The 24,172-nt window shown below is 44.5% G+C and overlaps 1 protein-coding gene across 1 annotated transcript in view; it reads right to left on the reverse strand.

Moving 5' to 3' along the window:
• Window positions 1-24,172, reverse strand: part of LOC106576572 (voltage-dependent calcium channel subunit alpha-2/delta-1) — a 186,383-nt gene that overhangs the window by 154,008 nt on the left and 8,203 nt on the right. Inside the window, exons 2-3 of the mRNA XM_045700027.2 lie at window positions 12,107-12,188; window positions 10,095-10,211 (exon numbers count right to left, since the gene is read on the reverse strand). Coding sequence (XP_045555983.1) covers window positions 10,095-10,211; window positions 12,107-12,188 — 199 coding nt within the window. The remainder of the gene's footprint in view (window positions 1-10,094; window positions 10,212-12,106; window positions 12,189-24,172) is intronic.

Raw genomic sequence — 24,172 nt, forward strand, 5'->3', positions numbered from 1 at the left:
ATAGGGCCTGGTGTTGTGAGAGGAGAGTGGTCCTGGTTGAATAGTGTAATAGGGCCTGGTGTTGTGAGATGAGAGAGGTCCTGGTTGAATAGTGTAATAGGGCCTGGTGTTGTGAGAGTAGAGTGGTCCTGGTTGAATAGTGTAATATAGCCTGGTGTTGTGAGAGGAGATTGGTCCTGGTTGAATAGTGTAATAGGAGCCTGGTGTTGTGAGAGGAGAGTGGTCCTGGTTGAATAGTGTAATAGGGCCTGGTATTGTGAGAGGAGAGTGGTCCTGGTTGAATGGTGTAATAGAGCCTGGTGTTGTGAGAGGAGAGTGTTCCTGGTTGAATAGTGTAATAGGGCCTGGTGTTGTGAGAGTAGAGTGGTACTGGTTGAATAGTGTAAAAGGGCCTGGTGTTGTGAGAGGAGAGTGGTCCTGGTTGAATAGTGTAATAGGGCCTGGTGTTGTGAGAGGAGAGTGGTCCTGGTTGAATAGTGTAATAGTAGCCTGGTGTTGTGAGAGGAGAGTGGTCCTGGTTGAATAGTGTAATAGAGCCTGGTGTTGTGAGAGGAGAGAGGTCCTGGTTGAATAGTGTAATAGGAGCCTGGTGTTGTGAGAGGAGAGTGGTCCTGGTTGAATAGTGTAATAGTAGCCTGGTGTTGTGAGAGGAGAGAGGTCCTGGTTGAATAGTGTAATAGGAGCCTGGTGTTGTGAGAGGAGAGTGGTCCTGGTTAAATAGTGTAATAGGAGCCTGGTGTTGTGAGAGGAGAGTGGTCCTGGTTGAATAGTGTAATAGGAGCCTGGTGTTGTGAGAGGAGAGAGGTCCTGGTTGAATAGTGTAATAGGAGCCTGGTGTTGTGAGAGGAGAGTGGTCCTGGTTGAATAGTGTAATAGGGCCTGGTGTTGTGAGAGGAGAGAGGTCCTGGTTGAATAGTGTAATAGGGCCTGGTGTTGTGAGAGGAGAGTGGTCCTGGTTGAATAGTGTAATAGGGCCTGGTGTTGTGAGAGGAGAGAGGTCCTGGTTGAATAGTGTAATAGGGCCTGGTGTTGTGAGAGTAGAGTGGTCCTGGTTGAATAGTGTAATAGGGCCTGGTGTTGTGAGAGGAGAGAGGTCCTGGTTGAATAGTGTAATAGGGCCTGGTGTTGTGAGAGGAGAGTGGTCCTGGTTGAATAGTGTAATAGGGCCTGGTGTTGTGAGAGGAGAGTGGTCCTGGTTGAATAGTGTAATAGGAGCCTGGTGTTGTGAGAGGAGAGTGGTCCTGGTTGAATAGTGTAATAGGGCCTGGTGTTGTGAGAGGAGAGTGGTCCTGGTTGAATAGTGTAATAGGGCCTGGTGTTGTGAGAGGAGAGTGGTCCTGGTTGAATAGTGTAATAGGGCCTGGTGTTGTGAGAGGAGAGTGGTCCTGGTTGAATAGTGTAATAGGGCCTGGTGTTGTGAGAGGAGAGTGGTCCTGGTTGAATAGTGTAATAGGGCCTGGTGTTGTGAGAGGAGAGTGGTCCTGGTTGAATAGTGTAATAGGGCCTGGTGTTGTGAGAGGAGAGTGGTCCTGGTTGAATAGTGTAATAGGGCCTGGTGTTGTGAGAGGAGAGTGGTCCTGGTTGAATAGTGTAATAGGAGCCTGGTGTTGTGAGAGGAGAGTGGTCCTGGTTGAATAGTGTAATAGGAGCCTGGTGTTGTGAGAGGAGAGTGGTCCTGGTTGAATAGTGTAATAGGGCCTGGTGTTGTGAGAGGAGAGAGGTCCTGGTTGAATAGTGTAATAGGAGCCTGGTGTTGTGAGAGGAGAGTGGTCCTGGTTGAATAGTGTAATAGGGCCTGGTGTTGTGAGAGGAGAGAGGTCCTGGTTGAATAGTGTAATAGGAGCCTGGTGTTGTGAGAGGAGAGTGGTCCTGGTTGAATAGTGTAATAGGGCCTGGTGTTGTGAGAGGAGAGAGGTCCTGGTTGAATAGTGTAATAGGGCCTGGTGTTGTGAGAGGAGAGTGGTCCTGGTTGAATAGTGTAATAGGGCCTGGTGTTGTGAGAGGAGAGTGGTCCTGGTTGAATAGTGTAATAGGGCCTGGTGTTGTGAGAGGAGAGTGGTCCTGGTTGAATAGTGTAATAGGGCCTGGTGTTGTGAGAGGAGAGTGGTCCTGGTTGAATAGTGTAATAGGGCCTGGTGTTGTGAGAGGAGAGTGGTCCTGGTTGAATAGTGTAATAGGGCCTGGTGTTGTGAGAGGAGAGTGGTCCTGGTTGAATAGTGTAATAGGAGCCTGGTGTTGTGAGAGGAGAGTGGTCCTTTTTGAATAGTGTAATAGGAGCCTGGTGTTGTGAGAGGAGAGTGGTCCTGGTTGAATAGTGTAATAGGGCCTGGTGTTGTGAGAGGAGAGTGGTCCTGGTTGAATAGTGTAATAGGGCCTGGTGTTGTGAGAGGAGAGTGGTCCTGGTTGAATAGTGTAATAGTAGCCTGGTATTGTGAGAGGAGAGTGGTCCTGGTTGAACAGTGTAATAGAGCCTGGTGTTGTGAGAGGAGAGTGGTCCTGGTTGAATAGTGTAATAGAGCCTGGTGTTGTGAGAGGAGAGAGGTCCTGGTTGAATAGTCTAATAGGAGCCTGGTGTTGTGAGAGGAGAGTGGTCCTGGTTGAATGGTGTAATAGAGCCTGGTGTTGTGAGAGGAGAGTGGTCCTGGTTGAATAGTGTAATAGGGCCTGGTGTTGTGAGAGTAGAGTGGTACTGGTTGAATAGTGTAATAGGGCCTGGTGTTGTGAGAGGAGAGTGGTCCTGGTTGAATAGTGTAATAGGGCCTGGTGTTGTGAGAGGAGAGTGGTCCTGGTTGAATAGTGTAATAGTAGCCTGGTGTTGTGAGAGGAGAGTGGTCCTGGTTGAATAGTGTAATAGAGCCTGGTGTTGTGAGAGGAGAGAGGTCCTGGTTGAATAGTGTAATAGGAGCCTGGTGTTGTGAGAGGAGAGTGGTCCTGGTTGAATAGTGTAATAGTAGCCTGGTGTTGTGAGAGGAGAGAGGTCCTGGTTGAATAGTGTAATAGGAGCCTGGTGTTGTGAGAGGAGAGTGGTCCTGGTTAAATAGTGTAATAGGAGCCTGGTGTTGTGAGAGGAGAGTGGTCCTGGTTGAATAGTGTAATAGGAGCCTGGTGTTGTGAGAGGAGAGAGGTCCTGGTTGAATAGTGTAATAGGAGCCTGGTGTTGTGAGAGGAGAGTGGTCCTGGTTGAATAGTGTAATAGGGCCTGGTGTTGTGAGAGGAGAGAGGTCCTGGTTGAATAGTGTAATAGGGCCTGGTGTTGTGAGAGGAGAGTGGTCCTGGTTGAATAGTGTAATAGGGCCTGGTGTTGTGAGAGGAGAGAGGTCCTGGTTGAATAGTGTAATAGGGCCTGGTGTTGTGAGAGTAGAGTGCTCCTGGTTGAATAGTGTAATATAGCCTGGTGTTGTGAGAGGAGATTGGTCCTGGTTGAATAGTGTAATAGGAGCCTGGTGTTGTGAGAGGAGAGTGGTCCTTTTTGAATAGTGTAATAGGAGCCTGGTGTTGTGAGAGGAGAGTGGTCCTGGTTGAATAGTGTAATAGGGCCTGGTATTGTGAGAGGAGAGTGGTCCTGGTTGAACAGTGTAATAGAGCCTGGTGTTGTGAGAGGAGAGTGGTCCTGGTTGAATAGTGTAATAGAGCCTGGTGTTGTGAGAGGAGAGAGGTCCTGGTTGAATAGTGTAATAGGAGCCTGGTGTTGTGAGAGGAGAGTGGTCCTGGTTGAATGGTGTAATAGAGCCTGGTGTTGTGAGAGGAGAGTGGTCCTGGTTGAATAGTGTAATAGGGCCTGGTGTTGTGAGAGTAGAGTGGTACTGGTTGAATAGTGTAATAGGGCCTGGTGTTGTGAGAGGAGAGTGGTCCTGGTTGAATAGTGTAATAGGGCCTGGTGTTGTGAGAGGAGAGTGGTCCTGGTTGAATAGTGTAATAGTAGCCTGGTGTTGTGAGAGGAGAGTGGTCCTGGTTGAATAGTGTAATAGAGCCTGGTGTTGTGAGAGGAGAGAGGTCCTGGTTGAATAGTGTAATAGGAGCCTGGTGTTGTGAGAGGAGAGTGGTCCTGGTTGAATAGTGTAATAGTAGCCTGGTGTTGTGAGAGGAGAGAGGTCCTGGTTGAATAGTGTAATAGGAGCCTGGTGTTGTGAGAGGAGAGTGGTCCTGGTTAAATAGTGTAATAGGAGCCTGGTGTTGTGAGAGGAGAGTGGTCCTGGTTGAATAGTGTAATAGGAGCCTGGTGTTGTGAGAGGAGAGAGGTCCTGGTTGAATAGTGTAATAGGAGCCTGGTGTTGTGAGAGGAGAGTGGTCCTGGTTGAATAGTGTAATAGGGCCTGGTGTTGTGAGAGGAGAGAGGTCCTGGTTGAATAGTGTAATAGGGCCTGGTGTTGTGAGAGGAGAGTGGTCCTGGTTGAATAGTGTAATAGGGCCTGGTGTTGTGAGAGGAGAGAGGTCCTGGTTGAATAGTGTAATAGGGCCTGGTGTTGTGAGAGTAGAGTGGTCCTGGTTGAATAGTGTAATAGGGCCTGGTGTTGTGAGAGGAGAGAGGTCCTGGTTGAATAGTGTAATAGGGCCTGGTGTTGTGAGAGGAGAGTGGTCCTGGTTGAATAGTGTAATAGGGCCTGGTGTTGTGAGAGGAGAGTGGTCCTGGTTGAATAGTGTAATAGGAGCCTGGTGTTGTGAGAGGAGAGTGGTCCTGGTTGAATAGTGTAATAGGGCCTGGTGTTGTGAGAGGAGAGTGGTCCTGGTTGAATAGTGTAATAGGGCCTGGTGTTGTGAGAGGAGAGTGGTCCTGGTTGAATAGTGTAATAGGGCCTGGTGTTGTGAGAGGAGAGTGGTCCTGGTTGAATAGTGTAATAGGGCCTGGTGTTGTGAGAGGAGAGTGGTCCTGGTTGAATAGTGTAATAGGGCCTGGTGTTGTGAGAGGAGAGTGGTCCTGGTTGAATAGTGTAATAGGGCCTGGTGTTGTGAGAGGAGAGTGGTCCTGGTTGAATAGTGTAATAGGGCCTGGTGTTGTGAGAGGAGAGTGGTCCTGGTTGAATAGTGTAATAGGAGCCTGGTGTTGTGAGAGGAGAGTGGTCCTGGTTGAATAGTGTAATAGGAGCCTGGTGTTGTGAGAGGAGAGTGGTCCTGGTTGAATAGTGTAATAGGGCCTGGTGTTGTGAGAGGAGAGAGGTCCTGGTTGAATAGTGTAATAGGAGCCTGGTGTTGTGAGAGGAGAGTGGTCCTGGTTGAATAGTGTAATAGGGCCTGGTGTTGTGAGAGGAGAGAGGTCCTGGTTGAATAGTGTAATAGGAGCCTGGTGTTGTGAGAGGAGAGTGGTCCTGGTTGAATAGTGTAATAGGGCCTGGTGTTGTGAGAGGAGAGAGGTCCTGGTTGAATAGTGTAATAGGGCCTGGTGTTGTGAGAGGAGAGTGGTCCTGGTTGAATAGTGTAATAGGAGCCTGGTGTTGTGAGAGGAGAGTGGTCCTGGTTGAATAGTGTAATAGGGCCTGGTGTTGTGAGAGGAGAGAGGTCCTGGTTGAATAGTGTAATAGGGTTTGTGTTGTTTTCTCACTAAGGGGCCTAATGGTTGATAGAATGGTCTGGAACACTACTGTCATGGCACACACACACACACACACAGGAACACATGCAGGCGCACAAACTCACAGATGGATACAGACACGTGCATGTACACACAAACACACTCGGTCATCCCTCTCTTTCTGTGAGTAATTATCACACACGCTCAACGCCCTCTCTTTCTCCCATGGTCAGCTCACACTGTGGACCAGGCATCCTAAATCCCCCTTAATGTAGTCTGACTATTGGCAAGTCTACAGTGTGTGTGTGTATACAGGTCGTAGTGGTGGGTAGTATGTATATGTATATATATATATATATATACATATACATACTACCCACCACTACGACCTGTACGCTCTCTTTGGCTGGCCCTCGACGCTCTCGTTGGCTGGCCCTCGCTTCATACTCGTCGCCAAACCCACTGGCTCCAGCAGGTATATCTCTCTCTGGTCACCCCCAAAGCCAATTCCTCCTTTGGCCGTCTCTCCTTCCAGTTCTCTGCTGCCAATGACTGGAGCGAACTACAAAAATCTCTGAAACTGGAAACACTTATCTCCCTCACTAGCTTTAAGCACCAGCTGTCAGAGAAGCTCACAGATCACTGCACCTGTACATAGCCCATCTATAATTTAGCCTAAACAACTACCTCTTCCCCTACTGTATTTATTTATTTATTTATTTATTTTGCTCCTTTGCACTTTCTTCCACTACAAATCTACCATTCCAGTGTTTTACTTGCTATATTGTATTTACTTTGCCACCATGGCCTTTTTTGCCTTTACCTCCCTTATCTCACCTCATTTGCTCACATTGTATATAGACTTATTTTTCTACTGTATTATTGACTATATGTTTGTTTTGCCACATGTGTAACTCTGTGTTGTTGTATGTGTCGAACTGCTTTGCTTTATGTTGGCCAGGTCGCAATTGTAAATGAGAACTTGTTCTCAACTTGCCTACCTGGTTAAATAAAGGTGAATTAAAAAAATGTAAAATCTCTATAACAGTCAGGTCTATCTCTCTCTCTACAGTTAGGTCTCTCTGTCTACAGTCAGGTCTATCTCTCTATCTGTCTACAGTCAGGTCTATCTCTCTAGCTACAGTCAGGTCTATCTCTCTATCTGTCTACAGTCAGGTCTATCTCTCTATCTGTCTACAGTCAGGTCTATCTCTCTAGCTACAGTCAGGTCTATCTCTCTAGCTACAGTCAGGTCTATCTCTCTAGCTACAGTCAGGTCTATCGCTCTAGCTACAGTCAGGTCTATCTCTCTATCTACAGTCAGGTCTATCTCTCTATCTACAGTCAGGTCTATCTCTCCAGCTACAGTCAGGTTTATCTCTCTAGCTACAGTCAGGTTTATCTCTCTGTTGATCACTATAAGCAGATTCAGTTAAAAAAAAATAATCTCTAAAACAGTCAGGTCTATCTCTCTCTACAGTCAGGTCTCTCTCTCTACAGTCAGGTCTATCTCTCTATCTGTCTACAGTCAGGTCTATCTCTCTATCTGTCTACAGTCAGGTCTATCTCTCTAGCTACAGTCAGGTCTATCTCTCTAGCTACAGTCAGGTCTATCTCTCTCTACAGTCAGGTCTCTCTCTCTACAGTCAGGTCTATCTCTCTATCTGTCTACAGTCAGGTCTATCTCTCTATCTGTCTACAGTCAGGTCTATCTCTCTATATGTCTACAGTCAGGTCTATCTTTCTAGCTACAGTCAGGTCTATCTCTCTATCTACAGTCAGGTCTATCTCTCTATCTACAGTCAGGTCTATCTCTCTAGCTACAGTCAGGTTTATCTCTCTAGCTACAGTCAGGTCTATATCTCTATCTGTCTACAGTCAGGTCTATCTCTCTATCTGTCTACAGTCAGGTCTATCTCTCTATCTGTCTACAGTCAGGTCTATCTCACTATGCTACAGTCAGGTCTATCTCTCTATCTACAGTCAGGTCTATCTCTCTAGCTACAGTCAGGTCTATCTCTCTATCTACAGTCAGGTCTATCTCTCTATCTACAGTCAGGTCTATCTCTCTATCTACAGTCAGGTCTATCTCTCTATCTACAGTCAGGTCTATCTCTCTAGCTACAGTCAGGTTTATCTCTCTAGCTACAGTCAGGTCTATCTCTCTATCTGTCTACAGTCAGGTCTATCTCTCTATCTGTCTACAGTCAGGTCTATCTCTCTATCTGTCTACAGTCAGGTTTATCTCTCTAGTCTACAGTCAGGTCTATCTTTCTAGCTACAGTCAGGTCTATCTCTCTAGCTACAGTCAGGTCTATCTCTCTAGCTACAGTCAGGTCTATCTCTCTAGCTACAGTCAGGTCTATCTCTCTAGCTACAGTCAGGTTTATCTCTCTAGCTACAGTCAGGTCTATCTCTCTATCTGTCTACAGTCAGGTCTATCTCTCTATCTGTCTACAGTCAGGTCTATCTCTCTATCTGTCTACAGTCAGGTCTATCTCTCTATATGTCTACAGTCAGGTCTATCTCTCTATCTACAGTCAGGTCTATCTCTCTAGCTACAGTCAGGTCTATCTCTCTAGCTACAGTCAGGTCTATCTCTCTATCTACAGTCAGGTCTATCTCTCTATCTACAGTCAGGTCTATCTCTCTATCTACAGTCAGGTCTATCTCTCTAGCTACAGTCAGGTTTATCTCTCTAGCTACAGTCAGGTCTATCTCTCTATCTGTCTACAGTCAGGTCTATCTCTCTATCTGTCTACAGTCAGGTCTATCTCTCTATCTGTCTACAGTCAGGTTTATCTCTCTATCTACAGTCAGGTCTATCTCTCTAGCTACAGTCAGGTCTATCTCTCTAGCTACAGTCAGGTCTATCTCTCTATCTACAGTCAGGTCTATCTCTCTATCTACAGTCAGGTCTATCTCTCTATCTACAGTCAGGTCTATCTCTCTATCTACAGTCAGGTCTATCTCTCTAGCTACAGTCAGGTTTATCTCTCTAGCTACAGTCAGGTCTATCTCTCTATCTGTCTACAGTCAGGTCTATCTCTCTATCTGTCTACAGTCAGGTCTATCTCTCTATCTGTCTACAGTCAGGTTTATCTCTCTATCTACAGTCAGGTCTATCTCTCTATCTACAGTCAGGTCTATCTCTCTGTTGATCACTATAAGCAGATTCAGTTCCGCCTCATTACCCTGAGGGCCACAGGCAGGTCAGTCTGCTCATTAAGCCTCCATGTTAACACTCCACTGGCTGTTGTTCATTGCCCAACCTGCCCCTCGACACTTGCCAGGAACATCATTATAAATAAGAATTTGTTCTTAACCGACTCACTTGCTTAAATAGAGGTTAAAAAAATGTAATCAGCTGCATGTGTTTATTAATAATGTCTTCTCGTCAAAGTACCTTCAGCCATCCCCCCTTTCTCTCCCTCTATCCCCCTCTCCTTTTCTCCAACCATCTCTCCCATCCTCCATCCCTCTCTTTCTCCATTCCTCTCTTCTTCTTCCACACATCACTCTCCCCCTTCTCTCTCCTTCCCTCCCTCCCTCAATCCACACGTCCAGTGAAGAGTTAAACATTCAGAACTGAACAATCTCTGTGACGCGTGCAGGTGAAACCTGACAGATGGTGTTTATCAGAGCTCAGAACAAATGTTGCATTACATCTCTATCCATCTACCCCATTACCTAATCTATCAGCAGTGTGTGTGTGTGTGTCTAACAGTGTGTGTCAGCATTGTATTTTTATCACAATGAGAAACAAATATCTCGTTAAAACCTGACTGCAATTATTGTGATGTAAGAAAAACAAAGGAGCTGATGACTGACAGGGTAATTAACACCCGCTACCACGGCAACCCACAGACTTAATTGGATTCTGGCCCAAGCCAGATCGATCCTGATTGATCGAGAGACACAATGCCTGGGGACTTTAATTGACTTTACTCAAGTGGTGGTAGGAGAAAGTTATCTGGATGGGGATAGGTATTATACAGAGGGCATAAGGACACAGCGAGGACAACTTTGAGTCTGACATTGTCTAGTCATAAAGGAAAAGATGGCAGTATGATATTTGTTAACCACAAATGGGATTTGACCCTCTTTCGCCCTAACCCTATCACTAACCTAATTCAACAACAAATAGCTTACATTCTTGGTCATCATTTCAGATATCATCAATTTGCCTTTTCTAACACGGTCTATTGAAGTCTCAGAGCTATAAGGATTTCCACACACATTTAATCCAGTTGAAACATACTGAGAATGTACTCAATTATGGGCTACTGCTGTTGGTCAGTCTTTCATTTTGAAAGGGACCAATTTATCCAATCAGTGAAATCAAGCCAATCTGTGAAATGATGCGATGAATCAAGTGCGAGTGAGAAACAAAAACCTGCCTACACACTGCAGCCCTCCAGGAGATGAGTTTAATACCCTCCTTTCTTAGTGTTAAGGGGGGGTGTGTGTGTGTGTGTGTGTGTGTGTGTGTGTGTGTGTGTGTGTGTGTGTGTGTGTGTGTGTGTGTGTGTGTGTGTGTGTGTGTGTGTGTGTGTGTGTGTGTGGACTGATATGAACTGGTACTCACCTTGAGAGCACGAGAACGGTTGGCCAGGAGATTCTCGATGTTCCCCGCTGCATTAGCCACCAGCTGGCTGGCATCGTTGGACCCCACACTGAAGTACTTCCTGTGGCTCTGGAAGATCTGCACCAATCAGGAGACAGATGGTCAAAAGTGACAGTGAAGCAATCAAGAGAGAGAAACAAGGGTCAAAGGTGACACTGGACCAACCAGGAGAGAGAGATACTTTGATAAAATATTGACATTGTGTATCTGAGAATTGTACCTATGAGGATAGTCACAAAAAATGTACTTGATTACCTTTATTTGCAGGGACAATGAACACAATAATCTAAATGTATGTAAATGTGTCAGATTTAGGATTACGCGTCATGGTCAGAGTAAACATTTCTGCAATACATCAGCCAATCTCAACTGACCTTTCATGACGTCACCGCTGTGTCAATGCCAGTGTAAATCAAGCAACATTATGCAACATCGGAGCACAACAACAAACACCATTTACTGAATATGGAATATGTTTCAGCAAGAGGAATTAAACAATAAAACATCAGAAATGCCAAACAGACAATTATTTAGCAGCCGGAGGGGCTTTCTAGGTCCGACATTAAAACCACAGGCCTGTAGTGTGAGTGAGTGAGTGAGTGTGTGTGTGTGCATGTGTGTCTACGTCTGTGTATTGAAGTGTGTGTTTACTTAGCTAACCTCTGCGGGGCTGTGCTATGTGTTTCTGCTTGTCCATGAGTAATGATACTGATGGTTATTCTCCACATGCTCTTTCTGCTTACAAGCAAATACAATCCCCTCCCCTGTGTGGTAAACAAAGCAGCCATGCTGCCAGAGGTCTCAATGAAGGAAACCTACATTTATTCTACTGCAACAGTTGACCATCGATATAATACCACTCTCTATCTATATATAGGCTATAGGGTCCAGATTAGGTCATATAGTCTAGCTATTTTCCCTCACCCCATGAGCATCAAATGATGCCTGCGACAGGAAATTAGCTCCAAACGTGGTATAACAGCGTCATGGTAAAGATGTCTGCTGTTTCTTTTCTTCTAAATGTCTGTGATGGCAGCCCTGACAAGCCCTGATATGGTGTCTGTTATGGGTATTGTCCTGAGAATACTGTGTTGCTCAAGGGAAATCATGCCTGTGTGTTGTCCCTGGGACGGCATGCATGTGTGTGTGTCTGAAAAATGTCATCCAAAAGGAATCTGACGTAAATTGACAATTACTGTGATGATTATTGTGCATTTCATATTTCTTAATTATTTCTTATTTTTTTTGTTTTCTAGTTATACATTGTTATTGATTATTGCATTGTTGGGCTATAGGTTTGCAAGAAAGACATTTTCACTGTACTTGTGCATGTGACATTTAAACTAGACATAATTACAGAGGCTCCATATCAGGCCTGGCTAGGCAAGAGGAGGAGAGGTGTCATAGGGTTATAGCAATCAACACATGGGATGTGTCCCAAAAGGCACCCTATTCCCCATATAGTGCACTACTTATGACCAGAGCCCCTTACATAGGGGATGCCATTTGGGATGCAGACAGAGTAACAGCTCCTCCTAACTGTCCATATCATGTAAGCTTGTTAGGGAAGTGGATAGGGATGTGGTGTTTGGAGTTGACACTGATAGTCCTTGAGTGTGGACATTCCCCTAGCAGAATACTGTAAACAGATGTCCCACACATCACTAATGAGATGGCACTTTGTAAAGTCCAGATCTGTTGTGACAACCATCATTGTATTGGATGTGACACACATCAAACAGGAGAGGTCAGGAGTATGTGTGCGCATGTGTGTGTGCACGTGTGTGTGCGTGCGTGTGTGTGCGCGTGTGTATATTGATTGTTGAATGGTGGGTCAGAAATCCAGAGTTGTGGATGTGTGACTATGGGGTTGCAAGCATCCTGTGCGTTTGAGAGGAGTGTGATGGTGTGGTATATGCACGTTTGTGCACGTCTGTGTTCCTATGTTTACAAGGTGTTCCTGTGTGTCCCACCTGTATAAGGTTCTCCACTCCGCTGGCTGTGTCCGTCAGTGTGACCAACTCCTGCTGCATCTGCTCCACCCATTCCTTTATCCTGAGGAAACAATGAAAGCACCAATCAAAATCATTCAAATTAATTTACTTCCTGTAACTCATCGAATCCGATGCTCAAATTGTTTTACTTATCATCCAATCACATCGATATCTCTGAACTGCTTTTATCAGGATCATATTAAATTGTGCACCAAACAAAAAACAATGGACTGAAACAGGGAGGAAATTACTGAACTGTTCAGTAAGAAAGGTTTTTGTTTTTCTGTTGCGAAACATTTTTCTTCAATGTGCACTAATAAATAAGACCCTGAAGGTGCAGAATGATCCGATAGTAATACATGTCTGTCAAATAGAATAAGGAATCAAGTTAGCTCTATGTTACATTTCTACCTGCAAAGCTGTGACTGTTCTGCCTCACTGCATAAATAGTCTTGACTTACTTCGATTCGCCAATCACCTTGCAGTAGATTCCACATGACGACACATTAACAGAGCAGTTGAGTCAGGCAGTAACAGTACTGCTGACTATCACGTTATGCAAAACATATCTCGCCATGTAGCTAATAAATTCAGCGGTCTATAAAATAGTAATGTTTACCCTGAGTATTTGTGTTTTGACTCCCCATTAACTGTGCATTAGAGTAGATATAGAGAGAGTAGATTATATATATTCATGGTTGTCAGTGGGTGAGTAACAAGGACAGGGGTGAGATAGTAGGTAATGTATGCAGGGATAGTAGAGGGAGAAATTAGTAACAGCAAGACTCCATTCTATCATAATGCTTTATTTTGATTGTGTTAATGAGATACAAATAAAATGTCTGTACCCTATACAGAAACGGAGCAATAGTTAACTGGATCGATAAACTGTCTGTTCCCTATACAGAAACTGAACAATAGTTAACTGGCTCAATAAACTGTCTGTACCCTATACAGAAACGGAACAATAGTTAAGTGGATCAATAAACTGTCTGTACCCTATACAGAAACGGAACAATAGTTAACTGGCTCAATAAACTGTCTGTACCCTATACAGAAACTGAACAATAGTTAACTGGATCAATAAACTGTCTGTACCCTATACAGAAATGGAACAATAGTTAACTGGATCAATAAACTGTCTGTACCCTATACAGAAACGGAGCAATAGTTAACTGGCTCAATAAACTGTCTATACCCTATACAGAAATGGAACAATAGTTAATTGGCTCAACGATGTATACAGTATGGATTAAGTAAACATTGAAAGTGTGTCAAGTTCACAGCGAGAGTGAGTGGTTCCTTCATTGTTCTGAAGAGAAAAAGTCCATATGTAACCATAAGACCAAAATGTGTTATAAACAAATGGATTGATACACATTGAATAACAGTATAGCTGCAATTTTGAACACATTTTTGTCCTCTGTTGAAAACGTTTTGCTACAGCGTGCCCTATTGAACACGAATCTGGTCACATACAATAGCGATTAAATCTATGCATGGTTGACGTGGGGATTGGGGACTGCATTGGTTCATTCATTACACTAGCAGTAGGGAATAGTCTAGAAGTGGGTGAATGGTCCATCCACAGGTAAACACAGTGATTGAGTGTGCACATTTCCAAACAGCGGGTAGCAGTGTGTCTAAATAAATACATCTACTTGAAACACCTAAATGCAGACCCAGAGGAGACATGTCCTGTGTCCAAAATGGCACCCTATTCCCTATATAGTGCACTACTTTGGACCAGAGCCCTATGGGAGCCTTATGGGCCCTGGTCAAACCTAGTGCAATATATAGAGAATAGGGTGCCATTTGGGACTCATCCCTGATTTGAAGGACACCACAGCAGTACATGAACCCTCAACATAGTTAGGGGAGGAAGTATGAATCCATATCCACGAACTCACCAACTGTCAAACACCTAGATGAATCTTATTACTTGACAAGTGAGACGTGGTACAGGCTCATCTTCTAGGGAGAAACTCACACACACACAGGTGAATAAAAACACGCAGGCAGGCACGCACCTTCCCCCCCCCCCCTCTCCCAACACACACAAACGTGTTAAAAATCCTTGTCAATAACCATTAAAAATGCAGGACTGGGAGTCATAAGGGAAATTAACAATTTTCCCCCAGGAGTGTTTTAACCCATTCCACTATACAGAAGTGCATTAGCCCTTGACTTTGGATATGTGTTATGTTATCCTATCTAATAACCCACACTGCAATGTGTGTAACGGCTCTCGTTGGTGGTAGAAGTGGACCAAGGCGCAGCGTGGTAAGTGTTCATGATACTTTTATTCACAAAAACACTTCAACAAAATACCAAAGTAACAAAACGAAAGCGCACAGTTCTGTCAGGCACAGATGCTAAACAGAAAACAAGATCCCACAAACTCAGGTGGAAAACAGGCTGCCTAAGTATGATTCCCAATCAGAGACAATGATAGACAGCTGCCTCTGATTGGGAACCACACTGTCCCAAAAACAAAGAAACAGAAAACATAGAATTTTCCACCTGTGTCACACCCTGATCTAACCAAACATAGAGAATAACAAGGATCTCTAAGGTCAGGGCGTGACAATGTGACTGGGGCTCGTGCTGTAAAACGTACAGAACCAGTCAAATGTTTGGATACACCTACTCATTCAAGGGTTTTTCTTTATTTTATCTATTTTCTACATTGTAGAATAATAGTGAAGACATCAAAACTATGAAATAACACACATGGAATCATGTTTTAACCAAAAAAGTGTAAAACAAATAAAAATATATTTTCTATTTTAGATTCTTCAAAGTAGCCACCCTTTGCCTTGACAGCTTTGCACACGCTTGGCATTCTCTCAACCAGCTTCATGAGGTACTCACCTGGAATGCAAGGTAGGCCTTGTTAAAAGTTAATTTGTGGAATTTCTTTCCTTTTTTAAAAATGTGTTTGAGCCAATCAGTTGTGTTGTGACAAGGTGTTATTTAATAGTTTTGATGTCTTCACTATTATTCTACAATGTAGAAAATAGTCAAAATAAAGAAAAACCCTGGAATGAGTAGGTGTGTCCAAACCTTTGACTGGTACTGTATATATAGCTCAGAGAAGCAGCTGTCTGGGGGGGCTTGGAGGCAAGGCTGGAGTACTGTCAGCACATTTCTGATCACACACACACACACACACACACACACACACACACACACACACACACACACACACACACACACACACACACACACAGCTGCGCACTCATTCACGCTCACTCAAACACACACGCTCACTCAAACACACACGCACATGCTCACACACACACGCTCACACACCTTTCATCCTAACCCCTCCATGAAGATATCAGTGCATGACATACCCTTGAGCCAGCGCCACTGAGCCAGCACCACTGAGCCAGCACCACTGAGCCAGCACCACTGACACACCGCTGCTCATAGCCCTTAGCTCACAGCAGGAATAGCTTCTAGGGGTCACAGCAAGGTCCTAGTCTGTAGTCAGCTTTAGTCTGCTATGTGCAACAGGGTGTGCCCTGGAAATATGTCCCTTAGGCCTATCCAACAGACTAGGCAGATGCAACAGGTGCCCTCAGCAATGAGGTGCTCTGTTAAAATGTAAATGTGTTGCCGCTGCACTTAGAATAGGTGTGCATTTGGACAGGAGATGCAGAGAGAAACAGCTCACATGTAGAACGCTGCATTTATAAAATAATGAATAGACTTCATATTCTCTATGATGAGGCTCTACGACTGAACATATGGGCTGACTATTTGGAATCCTTCCCTGAATACTGACCTTATGTTCTAGCTTTTATGCCGTATTCCCTCAGGTAACCAACAACAGGTGGAAGAGCTTAGTAAATCTGGCCAAAAGCCAACTCTGCTCTGCGATTAAACGATGATTAGTTCTTACAGTATCCAATACCGTATAATAACTACAGACAGACGGTACAGCCTATAGCCAATTTGTTCGTGTGTGTGTGTGTGTGTGTGTGTGTGTGTGTGTGTGTGTGTGTTCAGCCCCATAACTTGTTTGAAACAGGAGAGGCAGCCGGTAATGAGGAGAGGGGAGCAACAATAAACCTTGTCCCATGGAGGGGACCGTTTCTGAGTAAAGATAATGTAACTGTCCTGTAGCCTCTGGCAGCTATGGAGGACCCGTTTCTGAGTAAAGATAATGTAACTGTCCTGTAGCCTCTGGCAGCTATGGAGAACCCGTTTCTGAGTAAAGATAATGTAACTGTCCTGTAGCCTCTGGCAGCTATGGAGAACCCGTTTCTGAGTAAAGATAATGTAACTGTCCTGTAGCCTCTGGCAGCTATGGAGAACCCGTTTCTGAGTAAAGATAATGTAACTGTCCTGTAGCCTCTGGCAGCTATGGAGGACCCGTTTCTGAGTAAAGATAATGTAACTGTCCTGTAGCCTCTGGCAGCTATGGAGAACCCGTTTCTGAGTAAAGATAATGTAACTGTCCTGTAGCCTCTGGCAGCTATGGAGAACCCGTTTCTGAGTAAAGATAATGTAACTGTCCTGTAGCCTCTGGCAGCTATGGAGAACCCAGAGGTCAGAGTGTTGGTTAAAGAATGACACCACATTACTATTGGTACACAGTGAACTAACAACTGTGATAAAAGCATCGCGAAAAAGCTTGCTTCATCTAAAGTCAAGGACAAGAAAAGCATTATTATTTATGTCTCTAAACAAATGAGGGTTCTTGTATTGTTTAAAAAGACAAGCTCTACCTCAACACATAATGTAAAAAGTGCGATGTTACCACAAAGGAGGAAAAGCAATGCTTTTCTCTCAAAGACAAACCATGAAGTAATGTCTAAAAATGAGGTTTCAACACTTAAAGAGCTCAACAAAGCCCTCTGAGAGGATGGAAACTTGGACATGGAAAAATGAGATAACATCGCCCTACCCCCTCCTCTCATCCCTCCCTCTCACTCTCCCTAGCGAAGAGGAAACGGAGGAAGGGGGTGTGGGCTTTGAGGCGGGAAAACCCAAAATGGCTGGTGAGCCAGAGAGAGAGTGCCGAGCAATACAGCCAGTTGCACACTCCGGGGCTGAGTCTGAATGGAGCCTTGTGAAACTCAGCTAAGTGTAAAGAGAGAGACCCATAACTCGCTAGAGCCTTTTCTCTCGCTGTCTTGCTGCTTGTGTTCTTAACATCCCCCACTTACACAACAGACTGTGCACATTTAGAAAACGGCGGCAGTTTTTTATTTTCTCTTTCTTGCCATCCTCCTCTTACACAATGTAATGTTTAGGTTTGTTTTGCTCTGTGGAGAGAGCAGAGCGCAGATCAACATGGGTGCACTGCCGGAGGTGCGCCCGAGGAGAGAGAGGACTGGTTTTTATTTTGGATGAATAAATAATGTGATATGCAGAGGGAGAGCCTCCACTTTAAAAGAAATGACATGGACCTCCCACAAGGTTTCTTGCCGAGACATTTGAATTTAAATGCGTGTCTGTGAATTCCAAACAGAGAGGTGGTGATTTTGTTATATGACTACATGGGAATAGATGCGGACAGGACAGATGATCACTACTGAATCAGTTAAGACGTGTTGTCCTGCTTCGTGCAGTATGGCATTCAGTTATTTTGTCAAAGACATATGATAACTTGAGTGTTTTTATTCATTTTCACAAAATCAGTAAGCCATCCAAATACACCCCACCACAAAGACAAAGATATTTAAATTGTTCAGAGAATTCATTGGAGCGTTCCCCACTACTGTCAATGAGGATCTTTTGGTTCATCTTTTGATTCAATCTTTCAATTGCATCTTAGCCTCACAGAATTAGCCTCTCATATATTTAACCTATTAACCTTGTACAGTAGCTGGTGATTAGACAAATATTTTTCTCTCTCTGTAACAGAAGACGCCTCCCCAGACCAGCTGTCACCTGTGTGTATTGGAAACCATTGGAACCAGAGCACAGGGGCCTTCAGAGGACATAATGGGGTTCAAAGGGGAAGGGGTAAGGTGCCCCTCTTAGCCTAATCTGTGTGTGTATGTGAGCGCACGCACGCGCGCGCATGTGTGGAGTTGAAAGGATCTGTATTATGTACAGTAACTCATCAACTGAAGTGCTATATCAGGGGTGTGATGAAGCATAAAATAGGACAAATGTTTCCCTGAGTGTTCCCCGAGAGTTCCCTGACTGTTTGTTCCCTGACTGTTCCCTGAATGTTCCCTGAATGTTAGAGTAGGATCTGACCCCAAGTGCCCTAGAAACATAGTATTTAACAGTACTATCCCAAATCAGTTCACCTCTCTCAAAGACTTGGAAACACAACACCATATGTTACAGTACAGCACTAAGAGTAACGAACAATAAAACAAATATATATACTGTATACTGTATATATCATTATTATCACTTAGATGCAGTGAAATGTGTTGTTTTACAAGGTCAGCCATAGTTGTACAACGCCCCTGGAGCCAATTAGAGTTAAGTGCCTTGCTCAAGGGCCATAGTGAACAAGTTGCCCAAGAATAACGTGTTTAGCCAATAACCACGCACAACACAGAGCGGAGCGTCCAATCCCAGAGCCTGTTACAGAAGAGTGGGAAGCCCAGAATAGCTTGTCTGACTCAGAGTGAGAGCATCATTGACTGACCTCTGGCTGGATTAGCCCTCGGGTTACTTTAGACTACTGACGCCATTTCTGTTCTCTCCTCTCCCTTTCACCCAGCTTCTTTTTCAAAATGATGCAGCCATTTCATCCGGCTTTATGTAGCTACTAACTGAAGCAATGGCTACGTTCCAATATCCAGATAATCATTTAGAATACACACCAGAAGGAATTTAACAATTCCCCTACACTCTTAGAAAGAAAAGTGATATCTAGAACCTTTAAGGGTTCTTCGGCTGTCCCAGAGGGTTCTACATTGAACCCAAAAGGATTATACCTTGAACCAAAAATGGTTCTACATAGAACCAAAAAGGGTTCTCCTATAGGGGCAGTCGAAGAACCCTTTTAGAACCCTTTTTTCTAAGAGTGTATATGTTTAAAATTCAATTTGTACTGCTACAGTGGTAAATCAAAAAATAAAAGCATATTCCAAAAGAAACAAACACCCCCAACTCTGTGTCATGGTTTAAACTATTTTTTTCCCATGTGGCTGCACTTGACAGTCCCATATATCAAAATAATTTCAGATGTCTCAACTTTTCTTCCTACCTTGCTGACAAAAAGGTCCTTTTGAAGGATTCCTCTGAACTTAAAATGACTTCCTTCACCTATACCAATAAAGTATTTTTTTCCCAACCCTCTCTCTCTCTTTTCTAAAAATGTCAGCGATTTTGTTTTTACAAAAACACTGAAGTGGGCTTCCAACAGCATCAGCATTCAGTCAAGCCTAAAATGTCAAATGTAATGTTTGGACTCCATAGCTGTACTGTTTTTCTATTTGTTTACTTTTGTTACTTCTGTTTGTATCAGGGCAGAACCTGACACCATGTAAACACCACTAGCCAGCAGAGAGCTCCATCGATTGCAAAGTCAAAAGGCCCATCATTCCTGAGCACTATCATAGAGTAGAAACAGATCGACAAAGAGGTCAAGGCCCCATCCTGAAACAACCCTTAGCCCCATCCCCTCAGTTTTAATGTAGATCTGAAAGAATTGGATAGGTATGGTAGTAGTTTCTGCTTATCCCTGATAGGCTGGCAGTATATTTTGCCATATAGCTCACACCTATCCAATCTTTTCACATAATCAGATCTAGGGGCTAGGATGTGTTTCTGGACAGGACACAGACCTAGGATTAGCTGGATGACTAACTAACTGACTGGATGACTAACTAACTGACTGGATGACTAACTAACTGACTGGATGACTAACTAACTGACTGGATGACTAACTAACTGACTGGATGACTAACTGGATGACTAAATAACTGACTGGATGACTAGCTGGATGACTAAATAACTGACTGGATGACTAGCTGGATGACTAAATAACTGACTGGATGACTAACTAACTGACTGGATGACTAAGTAACTGACTGGATGACTAACTGGATGACTAAATAACTGACTGGATGACTAGCTGGATGACTAACTAACTGACAGACTAGCTGACTGACAGACTGACTAGCTGACTGACAGACTGACTAGCTGACTGACAGACTAGCTGACTGGATGACTGACTGATTGACTAGCTGACTGACTAACTAACTGGATGACTGACTGACTAACTGGATGACTGACTGACTGACTGGATGACTGACTGACTAACTGACTGACTAACTGACTGGATGACTGATTAACTGACTAGCTGACTGACTGAATGACTGGATGACTGACTGACTGGATGACTAGCTGAATTACTGACTAGCTGACTGACTGGATGACTGACTGACTGGATGACTAGCTGAATTACTGACTAGCTGACTGACTGGATGACTGACTAACTGACTGGATGACTGACTGACTAGATGGCGGACTAACTGACTGACCAGCTGACTGACTGAATGACTGACCAGCTGACTAACTGACAGGATGACTGACTGACTGGATGACTAGCTGAATTACTGACTAACTAGATGACTGACTGACTAGCTGACTGACTAACTGACTGACTAACTGACTGACTAACTGACTGACTGACTAGCTGGCTGACTGGATGACTGACTGACTGGATGACTGACTGGATGACTGACTGGATGACTAGCTGAATTACTGACTAGCTGATTTACTGACGAGCTGAATTACTGACGAGCTGACTGACTGGATGACTGACAGGATGAATGACTGACTAGATGACTGACTGACTGACTACCGTAATTTCCGGACTCTTAAGCGCACCTGAATATAAGCCGCACCCACTGAATTAAAAAATATATATATTTTGAACATAAATAAGCCGCACATGTCTATAAGCCGCAGGTGCCTACCGGTACATTGAAACAAATTAACTTTACACAGGCTTTAACGAAACATGGCTTGTAACAAAAATAAATAGACTTTAACGAAACACGGCTTGTAACAAAAAATAAAAAAATAGCAGTAAGCTTTAGTTGTCTTTTTGCACTGAGTCAATTCCTCACGCTGCTGTTTCCAATGTCTTATCATCGACTCATTAAGACCAAGCTCCCGTGCAGCAGCTCTATTTCCTTTTCCAACAGCCAGATCAATCGCCTTCAACTTGAAAGCTGCATCATATGCATTTCTCCGTGTCTTTGCCATGATGAGGGTGACAAAATGACTACCGTAATCAGAATGATGGGAAGTTTGAGAGCGCTCGATTTAATCTAAACAGTAAACAAAAAAGTTGTTTGACCTTAACCCGTTCGGGAATTTCATTGGTCTAATGAAAGCTTCAAAAATAAATCCATATATTAGCCGCGTCATTGTTTAAGCCGCGAGGTTCAAAGCCTGGGAAAAAAGTTGCGGCTTATAGTCCGGAAGTTACGGTAGCTGACTGACTAACTGACTGACTGGATGACTCACTGACTGGATGACTGAATGAATGACTGACTAGCTGACTGACAGGATGACTACCTGACTGACAGAATGACTGGATGACTGACTGACAGGATGACTGACCGACAGGATGACTGACTAACTGACTGACAGGATGACTGACTGGCTGACTGACTGACGAGCTGACTGACAGGATGACTAGCTGACTGACTGACTGGATGACTGACTGCATGACTGGATGACTGACTGGATGACTGACTGGATGACTGGATGACTGACTGACTGAATGAATGATTGACTAGCTGACTGACAGGATGACTGACAGGATGACTGACAGGATGACTAGCTGACTGACTGACTAGCTGACTGACAGAATGACTGGATGACTGACAGAATGACTGACTGACAGGATAACTGACTGACTGACAGGATGACTGACTAGCTGACGGACAGGATGACTGGATGACTGACAGAATGACTGGATGACTGACAGAATGACTGGATGACTGACAGAATGACTGGATGACTGACAGAATGACTGACTGACAGGATGACTGACTAGCTGGCGGACAGGATGACTGACTAGCTGACTGAAAGGATGACTAGCTGACTGACAGGATGACTAGCTGACTGACAGGATGACTAGATGACTGACAGAATGACTGACTGACTGACAGAATGACTGGATGGATGACTGACTGACAGGATGACTGGATGACAGGATGACTGGTTGACTGACTGACAGGATGACTGACAGGATGACTTGCTGACTGACTGACAGGATGACTGACAGGATGACTAGCTGACAGACAGAATGACTGGATGACTGACAGGATGACTGACTGACTGACTGACAGGATGACTGACTGGATGACTGACTGACTGACAGGATGACTGACTGGATGACTGACTGACTGGATGACTGACTGGATGACTAACTGACTGGATGACTTGATGACTAGCTGAATTACTGACTGACTGACTAGCTGACTGACTGACTGACTGGATGACTGACTGACAAGCTGACTGACTGGATGACTGACTGACTGACAGGATGACTGACTGGATGAGTGACAGGATGACTGACTGGATGACTGACTGACTGGATGACTAGCTAATTTACTGACTGACCGACTGACTGACTGGATGACTGACTAACAGACTGACTAACTGATTAGCTAACTGACTAACTGACTGACTGAACGACTGGCTAGCTGGCTGACTGACTAGCTGACTGACTGACTGACACTGACAGGATGACTGACAGGATGACTGACAGGATGACTAGCTGACTGACAGACTGACTAACTGGATGACTGACTGACTAACTGGATGACTGACTGACGGGATGACTGACTGACGGGGTGACTGACAGAATGACTGGATGACTGACAGAATGACTGGATGACTGACAGAATGACTGGATGACTGACAGAATGACTGACTGATGGGATGACTGACTGACGGGATGACTGACTGACGGGATGACTGACGGGATGACTGACGGGATGACTGACAGGATGACTGACGGGATGACTGACAGGATGACTAGCTGACTGACAGACTGACTGACTGACGGGATGACTGACTGACTGACGGGATGACTGACTGGATGACGGGATGACTGACTGGATGACTGACTAACTGACTGGATGACTGGCTGAATGACTGACTAGCTGACTGACTGACTGACTGGATTACTGACAGGATGACTGACTGACTGGATGACTGACAGGATGACTGACTGGATGACTGAATGACTGACTGACAGGATGACTGACTGGATGACTGACTAACTGACTGGATGACAGGATGACTGAATGACTAGATGACTGACTGATTAGATGACTGACTGACTAGATGACTGACTGACTAGATGACTGGATGACTGACTAACTGACTAGCTGACTGACTGGATGACTGACTGAATGAATGACTGGATGACTGACTGAATGACTGGATGACTGACTGACTGACTGAATGACTGACTGGATGACTGACAGGATGACTGACAGGATGACTGACAGGATGACTGACAGGATGACTAGCTGATTGACAGGATGACTACCTGATTGACAGGATGACTAGCTGATTGACAGGATGAATAGCTGACTGACAGACTGACTGACTGACGGGATGACTGACTGACTGACGGGATGACTGACTGACTGACGGGATGACTGACTGACTGACGGGATGACTGACTGACTGACGGGATGACTGACTGGATGACTGACTAACTGACTGGATGACTGGCTGAATGACTGACTAGTTGACTGACTGACTGACTGACTGACTGACTGACTGACTGACTGACTGACTGACTGACAGGATGACTGACTGACTGACTGGATGACTGACAGGATGACTGACTGGATGACTGAATGACTGACTGACAGGATGACTGACTGGATGACTGACTAACTGACTGGATGACAGGATGACTGAATGACTAGATGACTGACTGATTAGATGACTGACTGACTAGATGACTGACTGACTAGATGACTGGATGACTGACTAACTGACTAGCTGACTGACTGGATGACTGACTGAATGACTGGATGACTGACTGAATGACTGGATGACTGACTGACTGAATGAAAGACT

This window comes from Salmo salar, chromosome 17 (assembly GCF_965601325.2).
Source record: "Salmo salar chromosome 17, fSalSal1, whole genome shotgun sequence".
NCBI classification, from domain to species: domain Eukaryota; kingdom Metazoa; phylum Chordata; class Actinopteri; order Salmoniformes; family Salmonidae; genus Salmo; species Salmo salar.